The sequence below is a fragment of the Centruroides vittatus genome, unplaced genomic scaffold (genome assembly GCF_030686945.1).
Source record: "Centruroides vittatus isolate TY-2023 unplaced genomic scaffold, ASM3068694v2 contig_1824, whole genome shotgun sequence".
In the NCBI taxonomy this organism is placed as follows: domain Eukaryota; kingdom Metazoa; phylum Arthropoda; class Arachnida; order Scorpiones; family Buthidae; genus Centruroides; species Centruroides vittatus.
The window spans coordinates 2652306-2679055 of NW_027121123.1; the positions used below are offsets into that span (position 1 = coordinate 2652306).

Sequence of the window (26750 nt, forward strand, 5' to 3'; positions counted from 1 at the left end):
CACTAACCGTGAAATCTATTGAACCAATCGTTACAAAATTTTATCTGTAGCTTCCTTATGACCCCGGAATGTTTACCACTAATCAAACCTACAGATTTTTTATTAATTAAATAAAACTGCAACGGATTTTTGTCTGTCTATTTGTCTCTCTCTTCACCAGATGGCAACACATGAATTCGTACTTTCTGTCTATAAGAAAAGTCTATTATTGAAGTTTACTATTATATTTGTCATATTAAAGCTGTTGATCGATCTTTACAAGATCTTAGATCAAATAATAAACTGGGTGGTATAACCTTCGTTTTCACCGGAGATTTTCGGTAGACTTTACCTGTGATTCCAAAAGGTACCAGAGCTGATATAATAAAAGCATGCTTAAAGTCTTTACGTATTTAGAACAGTATCAAAAAACTGGATTGATTAAAATGGATTAACATAGGTAATACACATTCCAATGATAAATACAGAATGTGAATATAATAAAAGCTACACACTGCGAATGAAAACATTAACTTACATAAAAAAGGTAGACGTGGTAAGGGTATTTTACACATGCTACTTTTAATGCAGTTTAAAATACTCTTGTATTTAACAAAATGATAATAATTAATAGAACTTAAATGGAATTTTTTTATATAGACTTATAATGGGAATCCGAAATCCGATGTGTTGTCGTTATTAATTGTTTTTTGAGAAGAATTTCTGTGCAAGGTATAATACGTTAAGATTTGCTGGGTCAATTTTTCAAGAAAAATAGAAAAAAAAATAGATATTTTAAAAAATTTGGCAAGAAGAACTTCGCCGTATTTTTCAAAATGTTGGGTAGACGATAATCTTTGACCTCTGAAATTTCCCGCTCTAAGAACTTTAAAACTTGGCTTCTGTCACAATACGCCATTTTATTAGCAAAATTTCGTTGGAGTCGTTACTTCACAAGATTTGTCAATTTGAGTCAATACCAAGGAAGCTTGTTCGCTTCTTTGGTAGCGACTCAAGCTTTCTTTGGTTTTGAGTCAAGGTCCTATATTCTAGGACCTTGACTCAAAACCACCAAAGTTTAATAGCATCCATGCCTCTTATATACAAGCTTCCGTATTAAATTTTATTTCTTAATCATTACCTCATATTAACTCTTAGACATCCTACTGTCCCCTTGTTATAGCTTGTGGATAAGAGGCATTGATGGTATTAAACTTTGGTGGTTAAAGGTCAAGAGAGTAGGGAGATAGAGCTGTAGTATCACTTGCCATACTTCAAGAGGGTCGAGTTAATGAAGATTTTACTCGTTACTAGCATTTATAATTTTATTTATTTATGTTTTTTTTATAAAACTCATTTCTACCCTTAAAATTAAACCTTTTGCCATTTTATAATAATTAAAAATATGAAAAGTTTGCATAACAAAATCTCATAATAGATGGCGCCACACACAATTTTATTTAAAATAAAATTAAAAATATAAAAGTTATTTTCTAAATAAAATCTCACAACAGCCGAGAAAGTTACGCAACTCGTTGCTATTGATAGATTTAAAAAAAATAAAAACAGTTACATTTCTTGAAACGAACGATCTTTTTCTCAGCTTCAATATAGAAAGATCTATACTGTATTTGATTGTTTCGTGTAAAATACATACAAGATATTTTCTATCGGTCAGGTTTTTTTTCGATACCCATCGTCAGGTCGACTAGGACTGAGAACAGGGCAGCCGGAAGATGAAAAATGGGATCCGCCATATCGGAACCACGGGTTCCTTGTAACATTCCTAAAGTTCCCTACTCGGATTCGACCCCCGATTCCCTAGAAATGAACTTGATGCTCTTACCGCTTCTGCCATCTGTCCATTAAAACATTTCTAATTGAAGTAATTGTGAAAATTAATTATTACATTCACTGGATTTAGTAACACAATATCAGAAATAATAGGCCTATACACAAGCAGGAAAATTCGAAATATTTTCATTATAGGGCCTACCGCAATAATAGAGAATAAAAAGTAAACACGTCATTTCTATTGTATTGATTCAAAAGTTCGGGGACTTGGTTTATAGTTCCTTGCTTTGAATAGTTTAAAACACCGACACACTACCACCTACAAACTAATCTTTTTGGTCTACGATATACTGTTTTCCAGCGCTAGAACAGCTTCTGGAAGCCATCCTTTCAGCTACATGTCTCTTCTGATGCTGGTTTTACTTCATTTGATAACTGAAAACGGCCTCAGGTGGTTTTCATATATTTGAGTCATCGTATTCTTCATATGTGAGGACGCGAAAACGTCCCGGAACTATACGAAATTATAAAGGAATTTTATGCTTTAATTATGTAAGACAGTCATAAAAAGACGTGGAAATCTTATGGCCGTATAAGAAAATATTCGATCTAACGGAAAAAATAGTACTTCTCATATTTTAACATTAGAATAATGTAAGTCCGAGATCAATCATCTTCGATTGGGATCGAATGGACAGACGATTTTGACTCATCCCGCGATCTAGGTTTCGATCTCGTTGCATTTAGTAACGAGTGAGCGAAGTTGAGCAAAAACAAACAATCGAAGTGGTCGATCTGAAACCGGAAAAAGTTATAAAAATCGGAATTTCAAAGACACAGAGAGCTTCTCTCTATTGCTTCCTATTGTGCCTCCCTTGGAAGAATTATTTTCACATCCAACTAAAATCAGGACCAAACATCTCTTCGGACTTCTTACAACTACGCCCCAGGGCCATCGACTACCAAAGGAACATCGAGGAAAGTTTCTCTTAGGATTCTCTCTCTCTCTCTCTCTCTCAGTAAAAAAACGCAACCTGAAGATTTAGTCACCGCCGACAGATCGAAGATTGTTATTGTAAGCTATATTTTTAATTTGCTGTAAATCGAGATGAAATTTATGTAACTGGAGTGTTGTCTCTGTGCCTAACGCTCCCATGTACGAATCGGAACGGCTCGGAAATCCCGTTATTATGCGCAGTTCGGCGACCTCATCCATATTTTACTTTTTCAGATCATTAATTAATGATTCATTTGTTACTAAGTAGAGGAAATATTATTTAACACGAAAACGCGTAGTATTTTTACGTACAAATTGCTTTTTGTAATTTTAATTTTTGAGGATGTTTATTAATGTTAAAAACTTATTTATCGAATCTCATTTTAATGTAATTTTACTTTTCATGTAATTTTTTTACTACTAAATTCCGAGTTTTTAACATTGGTGGACCACTATAATAACTTATCAGACCACAGTTTTCAATTGGCTAGCTCACTGAGATTTAGTTTAATAAAAGGAATTTCTTTATATCCGAGAATACTTTGCCAATTTTCTCATTTTACTACAAAATTACCTGTAAAGGTGACTCAAATACAGATAGGTATTGCTGTTCGAGATCGAAACAAACGACGAAATCATTTATGTAGCCTAGATTTTTGTAGCCCAAAAAGTAAGCAAAGCGCCAAATGATTTTTTACGCCCAAATAAACAAGAGTGGCCCATTTTGGCAGTCAAATCTGGTAACGTTGCTTAGCACTCAAGTGGTAAAAATCGCAAGTAAATATGACAATCTGGCTGTTTATCTAACGCTACATTGCAAAGCGGATAATCGTTTGACCAACCGTATTATAAAAGCCAAAAAGTCATTCAATGCGGCGGGATTTGGTTTATCCTCTTTGTAAAGTGGTTGAATGTTAATTAGCTTTATTACAAAATGGCTAAACGCTTGGTAAAGAGGCTAAATTAATAAATTAAAATTATTAAAATAAATCCGGCTACGACAAATACTTAACAAAGGAAAGCATCGAAATCGTGTCAAATTTGACTCTCCGAGTTGTTTGAAAATCTCCACGTTTTGAGACCTCCTGAACCCAAATATAGAAAAAATATTCTGTGTACGTGTTTGTTGGCGTCTACAAGAAACGAAATTTGGCACAATAACTTGTGTATAAGGAGCATTTATGCGATTAAATTTTGGTGATTAAAGGCTAAATAAAAAAAGAAATAGAGGAGTGTCATATGTCATATCTCGATAGAGGTGGGACTTAATGAAAATTTTGCTTTTAATATATATATATATATATAATCCATATCTACATCTATTATATTGCATGTGTAGGCATTTTTATACATGAAATACAGCTAAAAGGTAAGTCTTATTTTATCAAGGCTTTGTTTTCGGGGTCTGAGACGAATTAATCCATTTTATATTGTTTCTTACGGTTTGAGAACAACTTTCTAACAAACCCGTGCAGTAGTTATAATTTTCTAGACAACTATAACACGTAAAATTAGTTTAAAAGGTAATTAGTGCAATATATTTATTTTATCAAATACTACAAACCTCTACTTTTAAAATTAAATTAGGTATTGTCTACTAAATCTAATTCACAAACAGAATTTTTTACCTTGTTTCTTTTCCCCTTATTTATAACAGGGGAAAAGAAACGTTAATATTAACGATAACATAAAGATAAATACAGTAGATTCAAAATCGAATATCGCGATTAAAGCAAAGATACAAGGTAAAATTTAACGCCATTTCTATCAAAGATACAATAGTAATTCTCATAAATTTAATTAATTTTATTAGGCTGCAATTTGAAAAAAAAAAAAAAAACAATTGTAGACCTATAACTTGTCACTGTCGTCCGTCTGCGTGTCTCTCTTTCCTTAATCTCGAGAACAAAGTTAACAGGTGAAAAACGAGACTAGACATAGAAACCGTAGGCGCATAAGGCCCCGATAAACTATATACGAACTTCCGATGCAAACCGGAAATCATGTTATTTCAATTCAAACCCCGAAAAGTGTTAAATAGATGACAGGCACGACTGTATTGTTAAAGAAAAAGTATGATGTACAGGGGCAAGCCACTACTAATCTGAGGTGGAGAGCATATATTTTAAGTTAAATAAATTAAAAATATGATTAAAACTTGCAGCCCGAGAACGCGACAATGTCACAATAAAAATTGTACGTTACCTGTACTATTTCTACCTGTATTTAATTTTATTTAATTTTATGTTAAAAGCACAGTGTATTAAATGTTTTGTTCTTAATATAAATATGATATGAGATATTTTTGTATAAGTAATTTTTCTAGAATATTTACTAAAGTTAATAAAAATACATCCCAAAATGTTAAATATATACAGTATATGTGTTATAAAAATACTATTTATGTTGAATTAATTTATAAAAATTTCATCCGGTTAGGTCATCTTCTCTAAGAATTGATTGTGTAAATGTTTTGTTCAAGGACTTTCCCACTCCTTTCGAAATAAAACGAAATTATCGATAAGTAATTTATAATGTGTCGTTCACTTATTTTTGCGTCATATATCGCATGTTCCGTGCATTATAACAATGTACAAAGTCGTTCTCAGTTGCGGAATTTGTCTGATTTTCATCCTCTGGGTTGTAGATGGAAGCGGTATAAGTAAGTATAGTCGAAATAATAATTTAAATAGTTTATAAATTTCTACAGATCTTTAATAATCTAGTGTTTTAAAATAATTAGCCGAAGGAGTGTGTGGAGTGAATGAAGTATATGTGAAAGCGGGTTGCGAAGCGTCTTGCAAAAATCTACTCAAAGAGCCTTGTCTGCAACGACCGAAACATCCCGGATGCATATGTAAACCTGGTTTAATTAGAGAAGAAAGTACAAACCATTGCATTTCTTTAAAAGAATGTGGTCAGCGTAAGTATAATTTTCACATAATTTATGAACTTGTTAAAGCCGTGCTTTTACGGTTTGAAATATTTGTATCTCTTTATCAGGTATCTGCCAAGAACCGAATAGAGAATTAAATTTAAGTGGACGATTTACAGTTTGTACCGGTCCAGGCAAAGCTTATACTGGATATCCGTTCCGACCTCATCCCGTTTGCACATGTAAGAAAGAATTTGCTAGAAGTGGAGGCATTTGTATTCCAGTATCTGAATGCCAAGCACCACAACTAAACAGAAATTCTGAGTAATTTACATTTAATTTTTTTTTTTTTATAAATATGTAGTTCTATTTCAAATACAAATACCTTGGTATTATTCGACAATTATAAAACGTTTCGAGTTATGAAATATTTGATATTTTATCGAATTATTTTAACAATTTGCCGAAATTCTGCACTTAATTATGTAAAGAATTATGCAAAATACAAATATATATATATGAAACACATTTAAGTTTTGTATGTAATTTTTTAATGTGATTAAACACTATAGTTCTTGTATTGCACGCTTAAGTATGAATGATGCAAATTACCCAAACAAAATTAAAGAAATATAAGCCTTCTTCTTCTTAGTACTCTAATATAAATAAACTTACGAAAATGAATAAAACTTTGTTTTTATTTTTGTTATTTCGTTTTATAATGTAAATAAACTAGAAAATAATAATCGAAGCATACAGATGATAAAATTTCTTGTAAATGTATAAATGTTTAATTGATACTAACACATTCCACAGTTGCTTATAGATTTTAAAAGTCCTAATCATGCAGTTGAAAACGATATGATAACATTCCATATTTGTTAATGAAAACTATAGCAACAGTAAATGTTTTCTCATACATCAGCTCTGTTTTTATAATGACTGTGATCTTATTATAACAAAAATAAAAATAATTTAATTATTATTAATTTCATTTAAGCAGTGATCCATGTGAATAATTCAATAGTGCTTTCAACGTATATAAAATTACACGAATAAATGCTTAATTAATGTTACATATCATACTAAATAGATAGTTATTACCTTATTAAATTCTTTAAAGGAATATACAATTCAGACAATTATATAATTTAAAATTATACATAATTTACACAAAAATTAATTAAAAAATGTTTGCTTGCAGGTATAAACTACACACAACCCAGTAATTAAATTACAGTCAATATTTAAAGTATATTTTGCATTGACAATAGAACTGTAACTTCCCGAGTCCAGCAGAGATCCGTGTTTTGCTTTAAAACGAATAGTTTCAATTGTTTCGGGACTTAAAACGTAATTCGACATTTTGTTGAAGTCTTCCAGAAAAGATAATACATCTTGAACGTTTGTCGCTTTCTTAATGGCTGTAAATCTCGCTCTACTTCCATTAAAGTCCTTGTACACGTTAAAATTCAACCTACGAATATTGTTATTTTCTAACATTTGAAACACGCGTTTGCTTGGTCTTTTATCATAAACACTAATGCAGATATCCGTGAGAATATTATCAACGAACACGTTAGGAACTGAAACATTAAACAAAATTTTATAATTGTATTTATTAAGTATTGTATTACATTTAAATTGTAAAATTACCTTTTCCTCTTAAGTGAAATTCTACGGGATAATGATCCGATACTTGTCTAGTCTGCAAGGATATAATTACAATTAAGATTTAACAATATTTTACAATATCAAAGTATCAGGGATCATGTAAGTGTGCAATTGTTCACTGTACAAGGGCGGCTGCAAAATTTTAATTTATTTAATATATAATGAAAGTTATTTTTATGGCATCATGAAATCCAAGAATTATATACACAATATCCGTATGATGTATCCTGTCTGTATTCATTTAGACATAATATAGCCGTGATTGCTCGTGTCTGGTATTGTCATTGTGTTAAGACGGATACACACGGCGCGTAAGACTGGTGTTGAACGTCAACGACTGCTGCAACCAATCGTCTCTTTTGACTTTGACAAATAAAATAGGTGATTAGTTAAATATGTCGTCGACATTCGATATCGCCTTAATCTTGCCGCACGTGCGCATCCGCCTCTATTGTATCTTGTGTTAACTTATGTACAGTACACTTCAATCGATTGTTTAATTTTTTAATTACTTATATCGACTTTCAAGGGGACAGTTTTTTGAAAGTTTGCACAAAGACGATCCTGATTATCTTAGATTTATATAGTGTCTATAATACATTTCATATTTATATATAAAATACACACCAGTTGTTCTGTCACATTAAATTCAGCTTGAAAATCTAACGCTTTAACAGAGTTATATATAGTATCTTGCTTCATTTCGTCTCCAGTTATTATAATTCTGCGTACGAAAAATAAAAAATATATATCGATACGCATTACAATAATAAAAAATAAATACAAGAGTTACCTGTCGTGGGCGCAACTAGATGTGTACGTAGACGTATCGACACTACTGTTAATTAACCAAAGAAATTCTGGTCGTGTCCACAAAGATATATTCGACCATTCGCTCACGCGTAGATTTTTACAAGCAGCATTCATATCTCCCATAATAACACTATTCTGTTATATATATTTATATTATTAATGTATAAAGTTTATTTATATACCACAGACGAAAGTGCGGTTACCTCGTTACGATATAATTTCTTGGCATAGTCATATACTTCCGCTAATGCACTGGTTTCATTAGCCGATTTGTTGGGTTTTATGTGGACGCAAATTGCGATAAATGAGGACAACCATCCTAAACAAAGAATACACAAAATTAAAAATAGCACAAGTTCCTTTTAAAAATGATTTTCTGGCTTACTCGTTGTTGGCGAATGCAAATATGCTATATAAGGAGGACGAAAGAAAAGTTTGTTTGGATCTGGATAGACTTGTACTTCAGCAACCGTCAGTCGATTCGTTCTGATTACAAAATAATTAATTAAATGATATACAGCTTAACTAAATAACACATTTAAAGAATAATATATACCTATAAAAATATGCATAATTCTCTTTACTAGTTGAGTTTCTTCCGAGAGATTTACTTATTGCCATTGCATATTGTCCCTTTGATGAAATTCTAAGAAAAAAAATGAGAAAAAATTAAAATTCAATAGTTTCTTCGTATCTTTTATTATTTATTTATTACTTACCGATTAATATCATTCAGCAAATTAGATAAAAAGTCCCGTTTCTGCGCGACAATTTCTTGCAAACAAATTAAATCGTAACGTGTAATAATCTACAAAACGTTAAAACGTTATCATAAAATGCTTATTTTAAATTTAAAAATAAAATAAATATATTTAAGCAATACCTTTTTAATAACATTAGCAACATCCTTCTTACAGAACTTTTTATCTCCGAAATTCTGAATGTTAAATGAGGCGATACTTAGATGAGGATGAATCACTGCCGAACCCTCATTACAACACAAACCGCGCAGGAATAACACAGATACAGTTAACAATGAATGCCAGAACATTTCAAATGTAAGATTTAACTCTATTCAGACATTAATCGTAATGTATAAAATATATTAATAACGAAAACATTTACGAATTTTTGCTTTTGAACTCGTAGTTTCTACTTTCGATTGTGAATGGATGAATCATATCCAGAATTTTAACTTAAAATGTAAATCAACGGTACGAAACGTTTGTGTGAAAACGTCAGGATTTTTCATATTTAATTTTGTGAATAAATAATAAATACAAAATAACTTCAAAAATCGTCGTATTTACTTATAGAAAAATGTAATATATGCTTATTAAATTAAATCATGTTCTCCTTCATGTACGGAATGTGAAACATGGGCCTACTGCAAATATAATAAAAGTAAATTAATAGCTATAATATTAAACCAGCAACGAATTATTCAATTTTCCCAGCAACATATAATATTTTTAGTGGCGCCATCTGTTATGATATTTTATTTTAAAACTTTTTATATTTTTAACTATTATAAAATTGCAAAAACCTTAATTTTAAGAGTAGGGGTGGGTTTTATAAAATATTACAAATGCTAATAATAAATAAAATCGTCATTAAGTCCGACCCTACTAGAAATACACACGATCCCCATTATCTCTCCAACCCCTTAATCTTTAATTATTAAATTTTAATGGCATCAATGTCCCTAATACACAAACTTTCCTGCAAAATTTCAGGAGCTTTCGACAAAAAGCACGGGAGTTATTAAGCTGTAAATTGGGTGAACAAAATCGTGCCCCCCCCACATACACAAACATCGGTATATACATGAAAAACCTCCGAATTTTTTTTTTTTGAATTTCTTGATGTTTCAAGGTCCTCTGAGTCCAAAAATGTAAAAATCTGGAGAGGGGTCTTTTTTTTTTTTACCGATTTCACACCTACTGCAGTTTCTTAATTGCTTATTATATCTAATATATCTTCTATAAAGTTGAGAAAAAATATAAATTAAATATTTAAGTAGCTAATTCTACTCGTTAAATTTCAACTAATGCATTTTATTTGCGAATTTATAATTTCACATTTTAAAAACTTCTGATTGTAAGTATCCTAAATTAATGGACTTTAAAAAATTCCCATTAAAATTACATCGTAGAAATATCAGTAAAAGGGAAACTCCTATTGCACAGTCTGGTTTACAATAATTACTCATATTTATGAAAATATTCTACTAAAATTAACTATTCTCAGACCAGGGGAAAAAAATCATTAAAATAATTAGGCTGCATAATTGGGCTGCAATTTTAAAATTGCAGACCTATAAATTCCCACTGGTGAACGTTGTGTGTCTGTCCTTCCTTAATGATAGACGAAAGTCGAGACCAGATATGGAAAGCTTAGGAGCTGGAGGTCTCCATTAATTTTATAGGAACTTCCGATTTTGATTGTAAGTCGGATTATTTCAATTCAAAATTTTCTCCAGAACGAAGTTAGGTAGATGACAGGAGTGATTCCCTTGTTAATAGGAAAAGTATGATGCACTGTACAGGAAAAAGACACTACTAAAATATTAAATCGACTGCTTGTACGAATAAAAGCTATGAAATATTCAAAATTTACAGGTGCAATTTAATCGTTTTATTCTTTATATTCGAATAAATATGTATGTTAAATAAGCAACTGAAACAAATGCAAATTCTGCCTTTACATAACCTTGTTTATACAGGACGTCACAGCTTCAATTTTGCATCTGTGGATTCGTCAGACGTGTTAACAGAAGAATATTCTGCATTGCTAGTAGCAGTTGAAAATTACGGTTTTCTCTTCTTGTTTTCCAGTAGATAATAGAAAAATCATGAAGTTCTTGTTGCTTTTCTTTATTTTGGGTAAACAATAATGCTCTTTGTTTTCTTCGATTAGTAAAATTAGTTGTTTCTGTTTATTTTAATTACTAGAATGAATCTATTTTAAAATTATTTTTAATTGTTATTTATCTTTCAGGTGTAAAATTCTCACCGCAACTTACCGTGATGTTGAATGAGATTATGCCAAATAACTTTAAGCCGATTCGCATTCCACTCCTTGAACATTTGGATGAAACATTTTATGTAAGTGAAAATCTTAATTAACATTATTCTATGTACAGTATTGTAATATTTGTTTAATTTTAATTAATGTTGAAAAGCTTTAATACTTTATTACATGCTTTTTGTTATTACAAATAAATTAAAATATTTTACTTTCCCGGCTCTATTATACTGTATATAACAGAGGGAAAGTATGGCGATCGGCAAAAAATGACCGCTCCACGATTTTTACAATTTTGGATTCGGGAAACCCTTCTTCTGATGGTGCCATACACAATTTTATTTATTTATTATGATTAATAATATAAAAGTTATTTTTAAAATAAGATCTTATAACAGCCGTAAACGTTACGCAATTCGTTGCTAGACTTATTATTATTATTTTAACCGATGCAATTACCTATCGTGTTTCATAGGATTTACATTGTAAGATATATGTATTTAATTTCCGTAGCGTTCTCTTTATTAATATAGAAAGTACTATTGTATGAACCAAACAGTCAAAATAATCTTTGATTCGTTTTCCGTATTGATATATTTGTTGAATTTTTTCAGAATGTGTCGAAATATTTGAACCGATGTCTGGAAAAGATTCCTACACTTGACTGCCCCACTGGAACTATTATTGACGCGCTAATATTGCCAAATTTCGCAGATATCATGTGCTTGCTCGGAAAGATTTGTATTAGTAATGATCCGAATAATTTAATCAATTTAGCACGATGTGTTGCATCATCATTTGGACCTACGCTAGAGTCAACTTTAGAAAAATACGTCAACGATTTTGTGGCAGATACATACATATGTGTTATCGCTATTCTTGATAATGCCAATACAGGACTTTCCAATTGTGAAGTGTTCGGAAACATTCTAAAATTAAATATTACATCTATTGTAAATTATATGACGTCTACTGTTTTGTCTGACGCCGAAAATAATATAAAAACTCTATTAGAAATGTTTAGAAAAGATATAAATTCAACCTGTTATTTTTCTAAACAGATATAAATCACAAGTTATTCTTGATGTAAATTTATCATTCACTTGTATTAAAATATAAATTCAATGCTGAAGGGAGCTTTCTCTACTATTTCATTCGTTTTAAAAGGAAATTTTATATATTTTGTTTAAAATTTTTCTTTTAACGGTTACAAGTTTCGCATTAAACTTTCAAAAAAGTTCAGGAACGAGTTGCAATGTATGTCACAGACTTGTAGAAAAACAGTCACTTCTTTTTTTTATAGATTAACAGTATTCTTGTCCTTTATTTTTTGAAGAAAACACTGCTACTGGCCATTGACATGTTCTGTTATTGCCACTAGATACAGAGATATTCTCCGAAACTTCATTCCAGTACTGCAGCAGAAAAATATTTTGAACACTGCAATCTTTATGCAGATGGTGCCCCACATCACGAGTCCAAATTCTCCTCAGTTCTCTTTGTTACTATTTTGCAGATAGTCTTCGGAATTTCTGTTAAATTACCGGGACAATAATGTGTTATAGCTTGCACTTCTTCTCTTGTCAGAACACTATCGATTACTCTAGGGAAGAGTTGTTCTTTCAGGTACACTGGATCCATGGTAAGAAAGTGAATTCTCGGTAGATAAAGAAGAATAATTGATCGAAGAGATTTTCTTGCCGTAACTCTATTAATGGCCCACTTGTGAAAGATCCAGAAAATATTTTCTTCTTCTAATGTTTTATATATTGGTCGAGAAATGAGAGTAAGAATTGTACTTTCTTTACATCACAAGTACTCGTCGTTACAAAGGAATATTTCCTTCCAATCATTATCAAATTTTTGCCAGCACATCAATTGTATAAGACATTCACCGTATTTGCATGCAAAATCATAAATAAAACAAACATTCTCGCAGGTGATTTCTTTACCAATATGATGAATGCAATGTTCTTTAAGACCTTTAAATTCAAACGTTAAATTGACGAAGTAAACATCCATCGCATTTTCTAAGGAAACAAATTCTCTTTCAGCACGTTCTATAAACTCGATAATTTGCGACATAATGTTGTAGGGAATTGGAAGGTGAAGAGTGATATCGCCTGTTGTTGAGATTTGCTGCATCATGGCATTCAGTCGATCGCTGCTGTTGCATAATAATTTTCGAAGTATAAAAATATCCCGGTCTTCCTGTAATCGTTCGTGACAGATAATTTTCACAATTTCCATTTCATAAATTAATTTTGATAATACGAAGATCGAAAGAAATTCTTCAAAACAATGCGTTCTTTATTAAATTAGTTTCTATTGTTTCTTCGTAATTAGGCGCTCTTAATGATTGTTGAAAGTATTTAAAATATAACTGAAGAAAAAAAAACTCATTTTACATTTCTGTCTTTCAAACCCTTAAATTAAGAGTAAACTTAGATTCCATTTTGTTTCTAGGCAAAAAAAATGGTACGATTAGTTTAACTATTCCAGAGATTCTGAAGATGTTTTCCACATATTTAATTTTATAAACCCTTAAAATTTCTTTAAATTAAATCAAAAGCACCACCTTAAAACTAAGTAGTAGATTCTTCCTAAATTTTTACCATTAGCAATTACAGCTTAATTGTTCTAGCCTTATTGCAACAACATCGTTCGTACGAGAGTGATTAGCCTATCATTTCTAAAGTCACAATCTTTCCCAAATCCGAACTCCTTTTGGTCATAAGGTTTATCAACGCAATATTCCCAACTTAGTTGTCTTATCCACAGTAATAGCGGACAACTCACGTAAAGTCTATACAATAAGCAAATAAATAAATATTTTGTATAATAAATAACTATATCAACTCAAATATTCTTATATTTGCTCTAGATCAGAGATTTCAACTGTAATCTGCCTAAACAACTTTTTAAAATTAATTTTTCAATAACATCAGCATATAAAAATTAAAATACTACCTTAATACATAAATTTATTCCTGTTAAATAATGTTTTATTTATCTTAATCTACTATTAAATTTAACTCTGTAGAAAAATATTAACAGGAAAACTTAAGAGGTTCCCGAATATACTTTTATTAATGTAAAAGACTCGCGAGTTCATAATATTTATGAACTCCTGTTCTAAATAAAAATATGAATTACGAGAAAATTCAAATAATACTCGTCAATACAAATAAAAAAACAAAATAAAACAAATTTAGCGAATTTTCCGCTGAATTGGCAACTCATGATTCACACTGACGTAGTCACGAAAATCAAAAAGCGATACCTAATGTCGTTACGATTTAATTCATTAATAGCATTCAATTAAATTGATTGATTCAATAATATTGATAATATGACTAAAAATTAGATGGATTTATACATTAGCTAATGGTTAATGCATTATATACCCACTTTAAATGACCCAGAAAATTAAGATTATAAACATTTCATTGAGTTTACATAAGTGAAATTTATGAAATAAAGCACTATAGATGGAGGAATTAATTAAGTCAAATCTTTTGAGTTGAAGATAGGTGAAATGTAGCAGCAATTCTAGCTAAAATTCAAGCTCTATCTCTTTACATAGATTTATTAGAATTCGCAGGATATTAAATGAAAGCCTTTTTCATATATCAATATATCAACTTTCCAACTTTTATCATAAATATCTCAATAACAAAACGCTGAACGTTAAAATATTATGCCCATTGAACTTTATGAACATTACAAAAAATGACGGAACCTGAATGTTTCTGTATGAGATGCTTAATAAACCCTTCTTTTGAAGTCTTGCGAGTTTATGGACTTGAATGTGTAGAAAGATGCCACCATTTGAGAAATAAGCGAAATAGATTGATTGAGATATATTCACAGTTTGTGGAAATACTTTTCTGGAGTAACACTTTATATTATATGCTAACACTCTTATTCCTCTTTACCGACCATCGTGGATTACCTTGCAATTCGTGGCTATCTTTATTTTCAGGACGTAAACATTTTTCTGTAATATTAATGATTCAAGTAGCATTTATATGGGCTTTCACATATTCTACGCTTCGTAGGAATAAAATAAAATTCATAATGAGTTTATTGATGTCCAGAAAGGAGAAGAAAAAGTTAGAAAGAATTCAAAAACATATGAATAAAGCTATGATTGTATCGTTCCTCGTTGTCCTCATTCAATCGAGTAATATAGTTTTAATAAGATATCCTCTCATTGCAAAAAAAGAAGGAGAGAATATTGCTCTATTCTGCTCGATATTTATGGTTATCCACGATTGCAATTTGTTCGGATGTACAATACATATAATATTCTCTACGTTTCTCCTTGGAATTATTGTGAAATATCGTTATTCATCTTTATTTGAAGAGCAGAATAGTATAAAGAACAGTAACAATCTACGGCAGTTCTATACACAAATACAATTGCTAACACTGAAGCAGAGAGCTGACTTCACAAATTCAATATTTCAACGATAATTTCGAAAATGTAATAGCTGTGGTATATTATTGCAGTACTTGGATTTATGTTATTTCATTTGATTTCAAGGCATTTTTGAATGAAATGGATTTACTGAGTAAATTTATTTTTATTTTCCATAACTTGTTGAATTCTTTTATGTTTCTGGTATCTTCATTTCTTCTATCTTCTATTTCATCTTCAGTAAGTACATTTATTTATTTATAATGGTTTTTTTTAAAATATAGACTAAAACAAATTTCTAAACGTTCGTTTTATTTACTCATGCTAAAATATAAAACGAAATATCGAACAGATCTGAATTATCTTATAATATAACGAGATGGGTTGTTGTTGATAATAATAATAATAATAATAATAATAATAATAATAGCTCTCCTGTGGTCACCACCTGATCGTGGTGGGAGAGCCCAGTAATTTTACTGATCCATAGGGCAATGCAGGCTGGAGCACAAGCTCCTGGTAGGGACACCCATGCCAGTAAGGTCTATGGGGAGAAATGAAGCTAAGAGTGACCACACCCACATTCTGTGGAGATATTTATTATGGTGATAACTAGATCAAAGTGTGATACCGGCTCGGACGTCGCCCGGGTTAACAAGGTCCGCGTTCGTGGGTTAGGCAGAGGCTCACGTTCGAAAAATAGGCCACAGTCTCCCCTGGTTACCGGTGGCGAAAGCAGCACCGGCCCAAGCATGGCTACTGCAATACCCTCAACAGATATGAGGAACCAACCCAGCCTTGGTGTTTCTGTGGCAATGCATCCACAGACCACAAAGGCTGGAAAACCACGCCAACGGATGAAATGGACAGTAGAAATGAACGAGTTTATCATCCGTACTTACTACACGATCACAAAACTCGAAACAAACATGACAGCGTACAGACAACAACTACACCATAAATTCACACAACAATATCCTCACCTCACTGTCACTGAACAAAGGGTTGTTGATCAAAAAAGAACAATTATACACAACAACCTTATTCCACAAACAACACTTGAACTTATCAAACAACAGGTTGCTGATCAAATACATCAACAGACAGAAACATCTAACATTAATGAAGATCATGTAACCTGTCAGGATAATCCAGCAACAAGCATTGATAATAACACACATACAACAATTACCACTAATGATACTACAGACACTTCCTCGTCCATCACTGATAACATAGACATGGATTCAGTTAATACGCTCTCACTTATATTTCAGGAAACACTCACTAAATATACAGGCACAGATCCCACACAACGACCACGAATACCAAAAATCAACATGTCAAAGGAAGTAGGAAAAACACTAAATTATGTAAACACTCACTTAATACCACACTACATTCATTCAATTTCTACACTCGCAGACATTCATACATTAGTTTATGCTGGGGCAGTCACAGTAGTGACACACCATGGACTGAAAGTACAATCACAGACAAATACACAGAAAACACAATACTATCACAAGCCTGCCTGGCAGAGAAGAATAGAAATACAAATAAATGACATTAGACAGCAATTAGGCAGGCTGACACAATACACTAAAAGCAACATAACACCCAAATTAAGGAAACAGCTCAAAAACATTTTCAAGAAAATAAAAACACACACAAAACACGAACATCACAACACACGCATTACAGAATACATTGATACACTAAAACAAAAACTTGCTGCCAAAGCACGTAGACTCAAACGATACAAAACATGTACACTACGAAAACAACAAAATAAATTATTTACAAACAATGAAAAACTCTTTTACAGACAAATCAATAACAAAGCAAACACTGATACACAGCACAGTGGCACACCAACAGAAGAAGAACTCACAACATATTGGTCTTCTCTTTGGTCCAGTGCTGTCACGCACAATGCTGATGCAGGCTGGATCGAGGAGGAGAACAGAAACTTGCACAACATACCAACTATGCCCTGTGCTGAAATAAACATACATGATTTCCAATACACTGTTAACAGAGCACACAACTGGAAGACACCTGGTGTAGACAACATTCACAATTTCTGGTACAAAAAGTTTACATCACTGCACCAGGAACTAGCTAAACATCTAACACACATCATCATCAATCCACAAGACATGCCTAATTTTCTTACTCAGGGCATCACCTACATGAAACCCAAAAACAACAACACCACAGACCCCACACAATACAGACCAATTACATGTCTTCCAACACTCTACAAATTATTGACATCCTGTATTGCAAACAAAATATACAAACATGTTGAAGAACACGACATTCTAACGGAACAACAAAAAGGTTGCCGTAGAAATCACAGGGGATGCAAAGAACAGTTACTCATAGATTCAGTCATTCTACGGCAAGCACACAAACAACACAGAAACATACACATGGCATATATAGACTACAGAAAAGCATTCGACAGTGTTCCACACAGTTGGCTGCTACATATTCTACACATGTACAAAATACATCCATCACTCATTGCATTCTTTCAAAACACTATGCAGCACTGGAAAACAACACTACATCTAAGTGTTAGTAACACTTCCATACAAACAAAGCAAATTTTTATTAGGCGAGGAATTTTTCAAGGAGATTCCTTGAGTCCTCTCTGGTTCTGCCTAGCCCTGAATCCATTATCCAACATGTTAAACAACACGCAATATGGTTACAATATCAGACATGAAAAAACAACACAGTTTACACTGTCACATCTCATGTACATGGATGACATAAAACTTTATGCATCCACACAAAAACAACTTCATCAACTCCTACAAATCACACATTCATACACCAAGGACATACAAATGAAATTTGGCCTAGATAAATGCAAAACACTTCACATAGAAAAAGGAATCCTGAAGAAAGAAGATTTTGCACTTGGAAATGGAGACGTTATTGAATCCATGAAAGAGGACGAGTTCTACAAGTATTTAGGATTCCAACAGGCCAAACTAACAGAACATGCACAAATAAAGCAAAGATTAATTAAAGAATACCAAAGTAGGTTAAATGCTATTCTCAGAACAGAGTTAAATGCAAAACACACAGTTAAAGCAATAAACACATATGTCATCCCAGTACTCACATATTCTTTTGGAGTTATACATTGGACTCACACAGATCTTGAGCAACTCCAAATGAAAACAAGAACAACACTTACTAAGCATAAACAACATCATCCTAAATCCGCCACAGAAAGATTAACCCTTCCACGTAAAGATGGCGGACGTGGCCTGATTGACATAGTTAACCTTCACTACAAACAAATACAGTCACTGCGAGAGTTTTTCTACAAAAAACAAGAAACATCACAATTACATAAAGCAGTAACTCTAGCAGACTCAAATAACACACCATTAAACTTACACTCACATCATATGGACACAACACAACATATAAAAAGCATAGACATCATGAAGCAATCGTGGGCTCAAAAGGCACTCCATGGCAGGCATCCTTATGATCTGGCCCAGGATTTTGTTGACAAAACTGCGTCAAACAGCTGGTTAGCTCGGGGATGCCTCTTTGGGGAGACGGAAGGATTCATGATTGCCATACAGGATCAGGTCATAAATACTAAAAACTACAGAAAACACATACTCAAAGATACAACACTCACAAATGACACATGTAGAAAATGTCACGTCATGCCAGAAACTATACAACACATCACTTCTGGTTGCAAGCTCTTGGCACAGACAGATTTCTACACAGATATAATCAAGTAGCAAATATAATACACCAAAAGCTTGCAAAGAAACACAAATTATTAGACATCCACGAACCATACTACAAGTACATTCCACAGACAGTATTGGAAAACAACACGCACAAAATGTACTACGACAGAGCCATAATCACAGATAAAACAATTTACCACAACAGACCAGACATCACACTCAGTGACAAACACAATAAAATAACATACATTATAGACATATCCATTCCAAACACTCACAATGTACAAAACACATGCACTGAAAAAATTAGCAAGTACACAGAACTCGCCCAGGAAATAAGGCATCTGTGGAGGATGGATAGGGTGCTTATTGTACCTGTTGTTCTCTCCTCTACAGGTGTCATACCACACACGCTGCACAAAAGCCTGGACACATTAGAATTGAATAGAAACACATACATCACACTACAGAAGGCCACTATATTGAATACATGTCATATTGTGAGAAAATTCTTGAATACAGACACACACACTGATACACTTTTTTAATTTCTGTTTTGGTTACTATGCCTTGACTTTGGTCCGGCATAGTATACAGCCACCGGTGTTAACCGAGTAAATCTCACTTAACCCAACAACAACAACAACAATAATAATAATAATAATAATAATAATAATAAGCTCACAGCCCAAACAGTTAGGAGTTGAAAGTTGAAATTTTGGTACACAGTTAGGGTACGCCATGAGAATACACATTAAGAAGGAATTTTTGAAAATTTCACCGCGCGGGGAGAAGAGAGGGTTTAGGATTACCCTGAAAAACTCGGCTTCTACCGTACTATTTTAGATGCGGTTTTTTGCGTTTTCGCGGAAAATCGAACTTATTTTTAGATTCATCTAAAACTTCTCTAATTAGCCTCGGAAGAGGAGGACCTAATTCTCGCACCTGGTGAAAACGGGTAAAATCGGCTATATAACTCTATAAAGGTTATTTTACGTAATAGAAGGTTAAAGGTTATTTTACATAACAGTTTATCATATCGAATGACCAATCTAACACTTTTTAAAAATTCTTTATTCCTCTACTGAACACAATTTAAAGGATTTTTAAAATGTGTTAGATTGATCATTCGATGTGATAAACTCTTACGTAAGATAACCTTTGTAAATATAAATCAAATACAGTACTATAATATAACATAGAAGAATAAGTACGAAATAATCTAATAATCTTAATCTTTGCTGTTGTTATTTTATGCCTGAGCAACATCTGCTTGTTAATTCTACCAGTAACTTATTTCTTCGTGTTTTTGGTTCTCCCTTATCTTTGCAAATAAGTAAATTAAGAAAAAAATCAAATAAGTACAGAAAAAGATTTGAAAATGTGACAAATGCACTTATAGAAGTTACTGTACACCATAAAAGTTTACATTTCATCCACTGCGCCTGTGGCTACATCCACAATATTACAGGTATCGATTCAAATTTGCACGCTTATTTTGGGTCTCCTGTTGTCGATTATTGTTACGTTACTGGAAATATCAGTATGAATCCTTACATATTTATTGCTACAACTTTTTATAACTAATAACATTTCGTTTTTAATTAACATGTTCTACAGTAATTTTCTGAAAATTTCGTAATTTGTTATAACAGATTACATTAAAATATTGAATTATAAAACGTATGCTAGTAGCATTGCATTAAAGAATTACATTTTTATTTATGTCATCCTTTAGGATAAATAGATTCGAAGCACACTTAATCGCCATAATAGCATCTAATATAAATAATAAAATGATTTATCATTCTAATAAACATATCATCTATGATCAAGAAAGAGAATTATATAAGTTATTTTTACAAGCAGAATTCTTATTAATCTAATAATGCGCCTATTAAGTGATATTAATTTAACATTTGCATAGGCAAATCAGTGTTAATGCATTAAATGATTTTAGTTTAATAGTTATAGAATTAATTTTAATAATACGTTCAGCGCCGGATCCAATAGGTGCGAGGCCCGATTGAATTTTTTTTTGCGGGGCCCCTCAAACTTTAAATAACAAAATTAATTAACTGTTAATTTACATATTGAAATATGTTGTTTTATTTTTAATAATAATATACCTAGATATTTTTGTAACATGTACTGTACTATTTTTAAATATATAAATTTTGACGTGATGCAGGGCCCCTCCAAGCGCGGGGCTCGATTGGCACCAATCGCCTAAAATCCGGCCCTGAATACGTTGTAAGTGTAGAACCAGATGCAAAAAGCTAAACATTTTATATTACATGAAAATTAGGGAAATTGTGTTCTCACGGCCGTATTCACAATAGAGGATCTAGAATTAGAGTTAGAAGCAGGAATGCAGTCGTAAATTGCTAGGACGCTAACCGGCGCCGAGTTTGAACCGCCACTGTCAATGGAGGCGCCACCGTCTATGGAGTTTTGTATGGGCAAAGAGCAACTTTGTAGCGCAATATCTGCAAAACGGCTTAAATGCGCCAAAAAATGACCTATATATTCGTAATCAGCGGAAAAAAAAACTGTGCAAGAAGCAATTTTTTCAGTTTTTTGGTCGAGGTACTGTACATTGTCTGAAGTCCAACCTACATGTTCACAAAATACAGTAGAGTCGAAAATCGGCATCAATTGGGGACTGGGGTTGTTCAGATTAGTCATTTGTTCCGATTACGGTCTATGTACGAAAAAATATATTAACCTGTCCGATGTTCAAATTTTTCTCCGTTGCGTGTCGCTTCGCGTTGAATTTTTGCCGATTTTAAGCCTAACGAAAATTTTTATAATAATCGAGGCTATCGTATCGTTAAAAATTATTTCTTTATTTTGTACAAACAAAATAAATATATTGAAGAATATAAAAACATGAAAATTATACTTTAGAAGTAAATTTAGTATCAAAAACGTTCGATTCAGCACGACACAGTCCGACTGAAAATCGTGCCGATTATCGGGCGATTCCGATTACCAGGGTGCCGATTTTCGACTCTCTACTGTAAGTTCAAAACAAAAAAAAAAAAAAAGCAGGGCGACTTCGTTCGCCCTGCTTTTGAAAACAAGTATCTGAGTGCCTCTCTGGTAAGACTAATTGGTTAACTTGTAAACAGTGCTGTAAAGTTCACATACTAAAAGTAAAGTGAACGGTAATCCACTAATTTCTAACTTTTGACCCTTGATTGTGAATATGGCCTTTAGAGTTTATACACTTGCATCTTCAGATCGGTCATGATTTTTCAACAGGGTAGATGGCTGAGGTAGTTAAGATTGAATTTATTGAATAAGGCAACGTAACACTCGAACGATCTGCCATCTAAATATGAATTTTTTTTGTAATCTTGCAAAAATAATTATATATTGCTTACTTCGAAAGTAACTTTGTGTAATTTAGGCCTATGGATCATTTCAAGAAGTAAGAAAATTCAGTTCCGTGAGAATGTGCATCACCAAAAAATTAAAGGTATTATTTATTTATAAAATTGTAAATTGCCATTTTTAAATATATTAATGATTCGTTTTATTCCGTATCGACGAAGTTTTTCCAGTTTCTGTAAATTTTATTTTATTTAGATTTTGAATTTCATGAAGAGATTTGGAAAAATTCCCCTCGGAATATCATGTGGAGGATTTTTTGTTATAACAAGAGATTTTCCCGTAAAAGTACGTTTCGTAAATAATTATGTTCTCAAAGTTAAATAAATCTTAAACAAATGAAATCATATTTAAGCTTTTGTATCATATTTATAGATGGGCGAAACTCTACAATCGACATTTTCCGTTTTATCTAAAATTCAAGGCACAAAATTCTATTGCAAAAGTGTTTCAAATCATTCAATTCTACAGCAAATGAAATCTTTTTGGTAAGATTTTAAAAATTATATTCTTTAATTAATCAAATTTCAAGAAATTTTAACTCCAAATCAAAATTGCTTGTCTATTTGAATTTAAAACTGATTTAAATTTCTTTATCCTAGTATTTTTTTATGGGATTATATTTTAAACATTTAGTTAAGATTTCATAAACATTTCTTCTATTTTCTAGGTAAAATTTATGACTATTTCAGGCGAATTTAATGTACTGATTACATATAAATGTTTGACATCAAAGACGAATTTTTGAAAACAACGTAGCAGGATACAAATAGCAGAAAGCGAATCAATGAAAATGGACATAAAACGTAAACTTTTACAAAAACTCAACCATACTTTCTCTTTAGTTTGCTGAATATTTCTTTGAATTGATGCAATCCTTTTCTTTGCCACAATATGTTTTAGACTTGATGAAAAGTTGTGACTTTTCATTCATTATTGGACGAGTTCTTCCGTTTCCTCCTTTCTCAACAGTGAATTTTGTGAATTAATTTTTGCAGTCGATGATCACCTCTCTTGAAATTAATCTGAAGATAGAGAGCTTCAACGATTTTGCACGCATACTTTCATTTACAAATCTTTCTGCTAAATTTTGCAACGGAGTTCAACGGTTTTTTTTTTGGTGTGTTAAGAATACAGTATTTCGAAAGAAATTAGACGTTAGAACATAAGCCTATAGATTTCCAATTTTAAATAATACAATATGTGAAAAATAAATTCTGGAATTTTTACAATCATTACTGACTTAAGGGATGCTACGAACAAAATAACGAACCAAGAAAAAAAAATTTTATAATCATCTAAACTGCTTGTCAGGATTGGAAAATATAGTGAAACCTTTGTAAATCGGAATTTCACTGTACCCAATTTTTTATTTTGAACAGGTTTTTACTGCAATACATTAACGATTTATTTATATTATTTCATTTCACTTTGATTTGTATAATTTGATTATGGGTTTTCTTGTGTAAAAATATTTTATTTTATTATTATTGGAGAGAACCACTAAAAAATAATTTTACTTTATTGATTTGTGTGTGATATTGGACTTACAAGGGGAGGGCACGACCTGGAAAATTCACTTTGGGATGAGACTTGGTATATGGGTAGTACTCCTTTAGGATGTTCAATCCTCAAAACAAGAAAGCGCAATGGCCAGCCGATTTTAAGAAAAAGGCCTTTAAAAATTAGAGCTCAGCTTATGTACTAATAAGTTTCACTAGGTCAGCAGCTGCTGAGCAGCTCAGTTGACATCGTTCTTGGCTACTCCCAAGTTGTTCAGGGTTCAAATCTCGGTCTCAATTAGTATTTTTTTTTCTCTCTAAAAATTTTTAAAAATAAGTATTTTGAATATATATAAATATTAAAATTTTATTATAATAAATAATTTCATTTAAAAAATGTTTAACACGTATTACATGTCATTTTAATTATAATAATACAAAATAATAGATAATAATAGTTATAAATAATTAGTTATGGAACAACAGTTTTCATTTATTATTCTATTGTATCAAATTTTTCGAAGGTTACTACTCTTATTAATTCTCACCACTTAAAAATAAAAAGTATAAAACATGTCTTTTATATTCATCCTTTACTTCCATGTTAACAAAAATAAACAACTAAAATGTTTCCAATTCCAACAGTATTATATAAATGAGATCCAATTTAACACTTCAGTGTGAAAAGTATCACATTAGACTGACATTTTCAACAGCCAAACAAGATTTTTCACAAGGTCATAAAAATGGGCATGGACTTATGGACTGACCTGATATTTGGAGTGTCAGTTTACTTTTGGATTTCGAAGAGATCATAGTGTTCCGTAATATATCACACCATAATACAAATAGTTTCAATATTTTACAGTAAAATGTCTGTGAATGAAGATACTATCAGTTTACCAACAGTTGATGATGATTATTATTAATATACTTATTAATTATTTTGTATTATTATAATTAAAATGACATGTAATACGTGTTAAACATTTTTTTAAATGAAATTATTTATTATAATAAAATTTTAATATTTATATATATTCAAAATACTTATTTTAAAAAATTTTTAGAAAGAAAAAAAAAACTACTAATTGAGACCGAGATTTGAACCCTGAACGACTTGGCAGTAGCCAAGAACGATGTCAACTGAGCTGCTCAGCAGCTGCTGACCTAGTGAAACTTATTAGTACATAAGCTGAGCTCTAATTTTTAAAGGCCTTTTTCTTAAAATCGGCTGGCCATTGCGCTTTCTTGTTTTGAGGATGTGAACATCCTAAAGGAGTACTACCTATATACCAAGTCTCATCCCAAAGTGAATTTCCCAGGACGTGCCCTCCCCTTGTTAGATACGTTTATATTAATAAAATTAGTTTAAAAGCATATTAAAGTAAAATAGACGTGTTTATATTTTATTCAATTAGAAAAAACTGGGGAATACTCTGTGGCATCCCACTTCTTTATCAATGTAGTTATTGCATTTTTCGTACATTTAGTAATATATGTAAGTGTTATGACGCTGCTCAGCACTAAAGTATCGTTTCGGCATGCTAGTGGTCCTACATAGTAAGTTGGCATTCTACAATTTGGACGCCATGTTTCGTTGGAGCTGTCATTCTTTCCTAGTTGTAGTTGGAAAAAGCGTGTATTATCTTTACTTCTGTTGCAATTTCCTTGGCGTAATTACGACTTGTGTATAGTCACTTCAAAAATCTTTATATTCAAATTTATGAAATATTTAAACAAGACTAAATCCAGGAGTAGGGACTCTTCTTTGGAGACCATCTTTCAATGAACAGACAATACTGTCCCAACTATGGTCTTGTCAAGAAGCCAGATACTGCAGATATGCTCTTATAATACTTTTGAAAGGAAAGGTAAAAATGCAGTTACTAAAAGGGCACTACTGTATTTAGCAATTGACACTAAATCCAAACAATAGGGAAGAAAGTGTAAACGGATACACACAAAAATTTGGAAAGTTCTGAAAATTATTTCCACAAATTCCAATTCAATTGAAAGTCTTCCTATTAAAACTGCAAAAAGTAACTGTAAATTGAAAAACAGTGTTCAAGTTTATGACACAGCATTTGAAAAAATTATTAGTAAATTACTATTACATAGATGTTTCAAATTTCACTCAGGTTTTCAAAATTATGCTTAGTAAAATCAGTGCTATCAATCCTTGGATTCTTCTATAATTTAGTATGTGTGTGCAAAGTGATTCATGAACAACATAGAAATTTTATAAACAAAACAATGCAAACATTTATTTCACAATATTTAAACTTTTACATCAACAATAAAAGAAATATCACCAAAGCTTTAACCCTGGTTTTATTTTCTCATTAATGACATTTCAAGATTTTTTCCCCCTTAATTTTAAAGTGAACAATAAATAGTTGACTAGAAATATTTGAACATTAAATAGTATATAAATTATTGATTGATTCAAACAATAACAATTCATTAACATTTTTCACATCTATTGTATAAAGTATTATACTTTGCAAGAACATAAACATGCATTAGATAG

The 26750-nt window shown here is 31.7% G+C and overlaps 2 protein-coding genes across 2 annotated transcripts; one reads left to right on the plus strand and one right to left on the minus strand.

The window, feature by feature from the left end:
• The first annotated feature begins 5318 nt into the window (after positions 1–5318).
• On the plus strand, positions 5319–7129 carry LOC136969880 (uncharacterized). The gene is made up of 4 exons (XM_067264190.1): positions 5319–5432; positions 5514–5693; positions 5774–5969; positions 6850–7129. The coding sequence occupies exons 1-4, from the start codon at positions 5360–5362 to the stop codon at positions 6872–6874; spliced, it is 474 nt and encodes a 157-aa protein (XP_067120291.1). The 5' UTR covers positions 5319–5359; the 3' UTR covers positions 6875–7129.
• LOC136969873 (deoxyribonuclease-1-like) lies at positions 6773–9206 on the minus strand. The gene is made up of 9 exons (XM_067264177.1): positions 9016–9206; positions 8852–8940; positions 8689–8778; positions 8518–8618; positions 8336–8451; positions 8113–8267; positions 7947–8043; positions 7302–7353; positions 6773–7231 (listed from the first exon to the last, which is right to left on the minus strand). Exons 1-9 carry the CDS (start codon positions 9181–9183, stop codon positions 6825–6827), a joined length of 1275 nt encoding a protein of 424 aa, XP_067120278.1. The 5' UTR covers positions 9184–9206; the 3' UTR covers positions 6773–6824.
• Positions 9207–26750: the final 17544 nt, after the last annotated feature.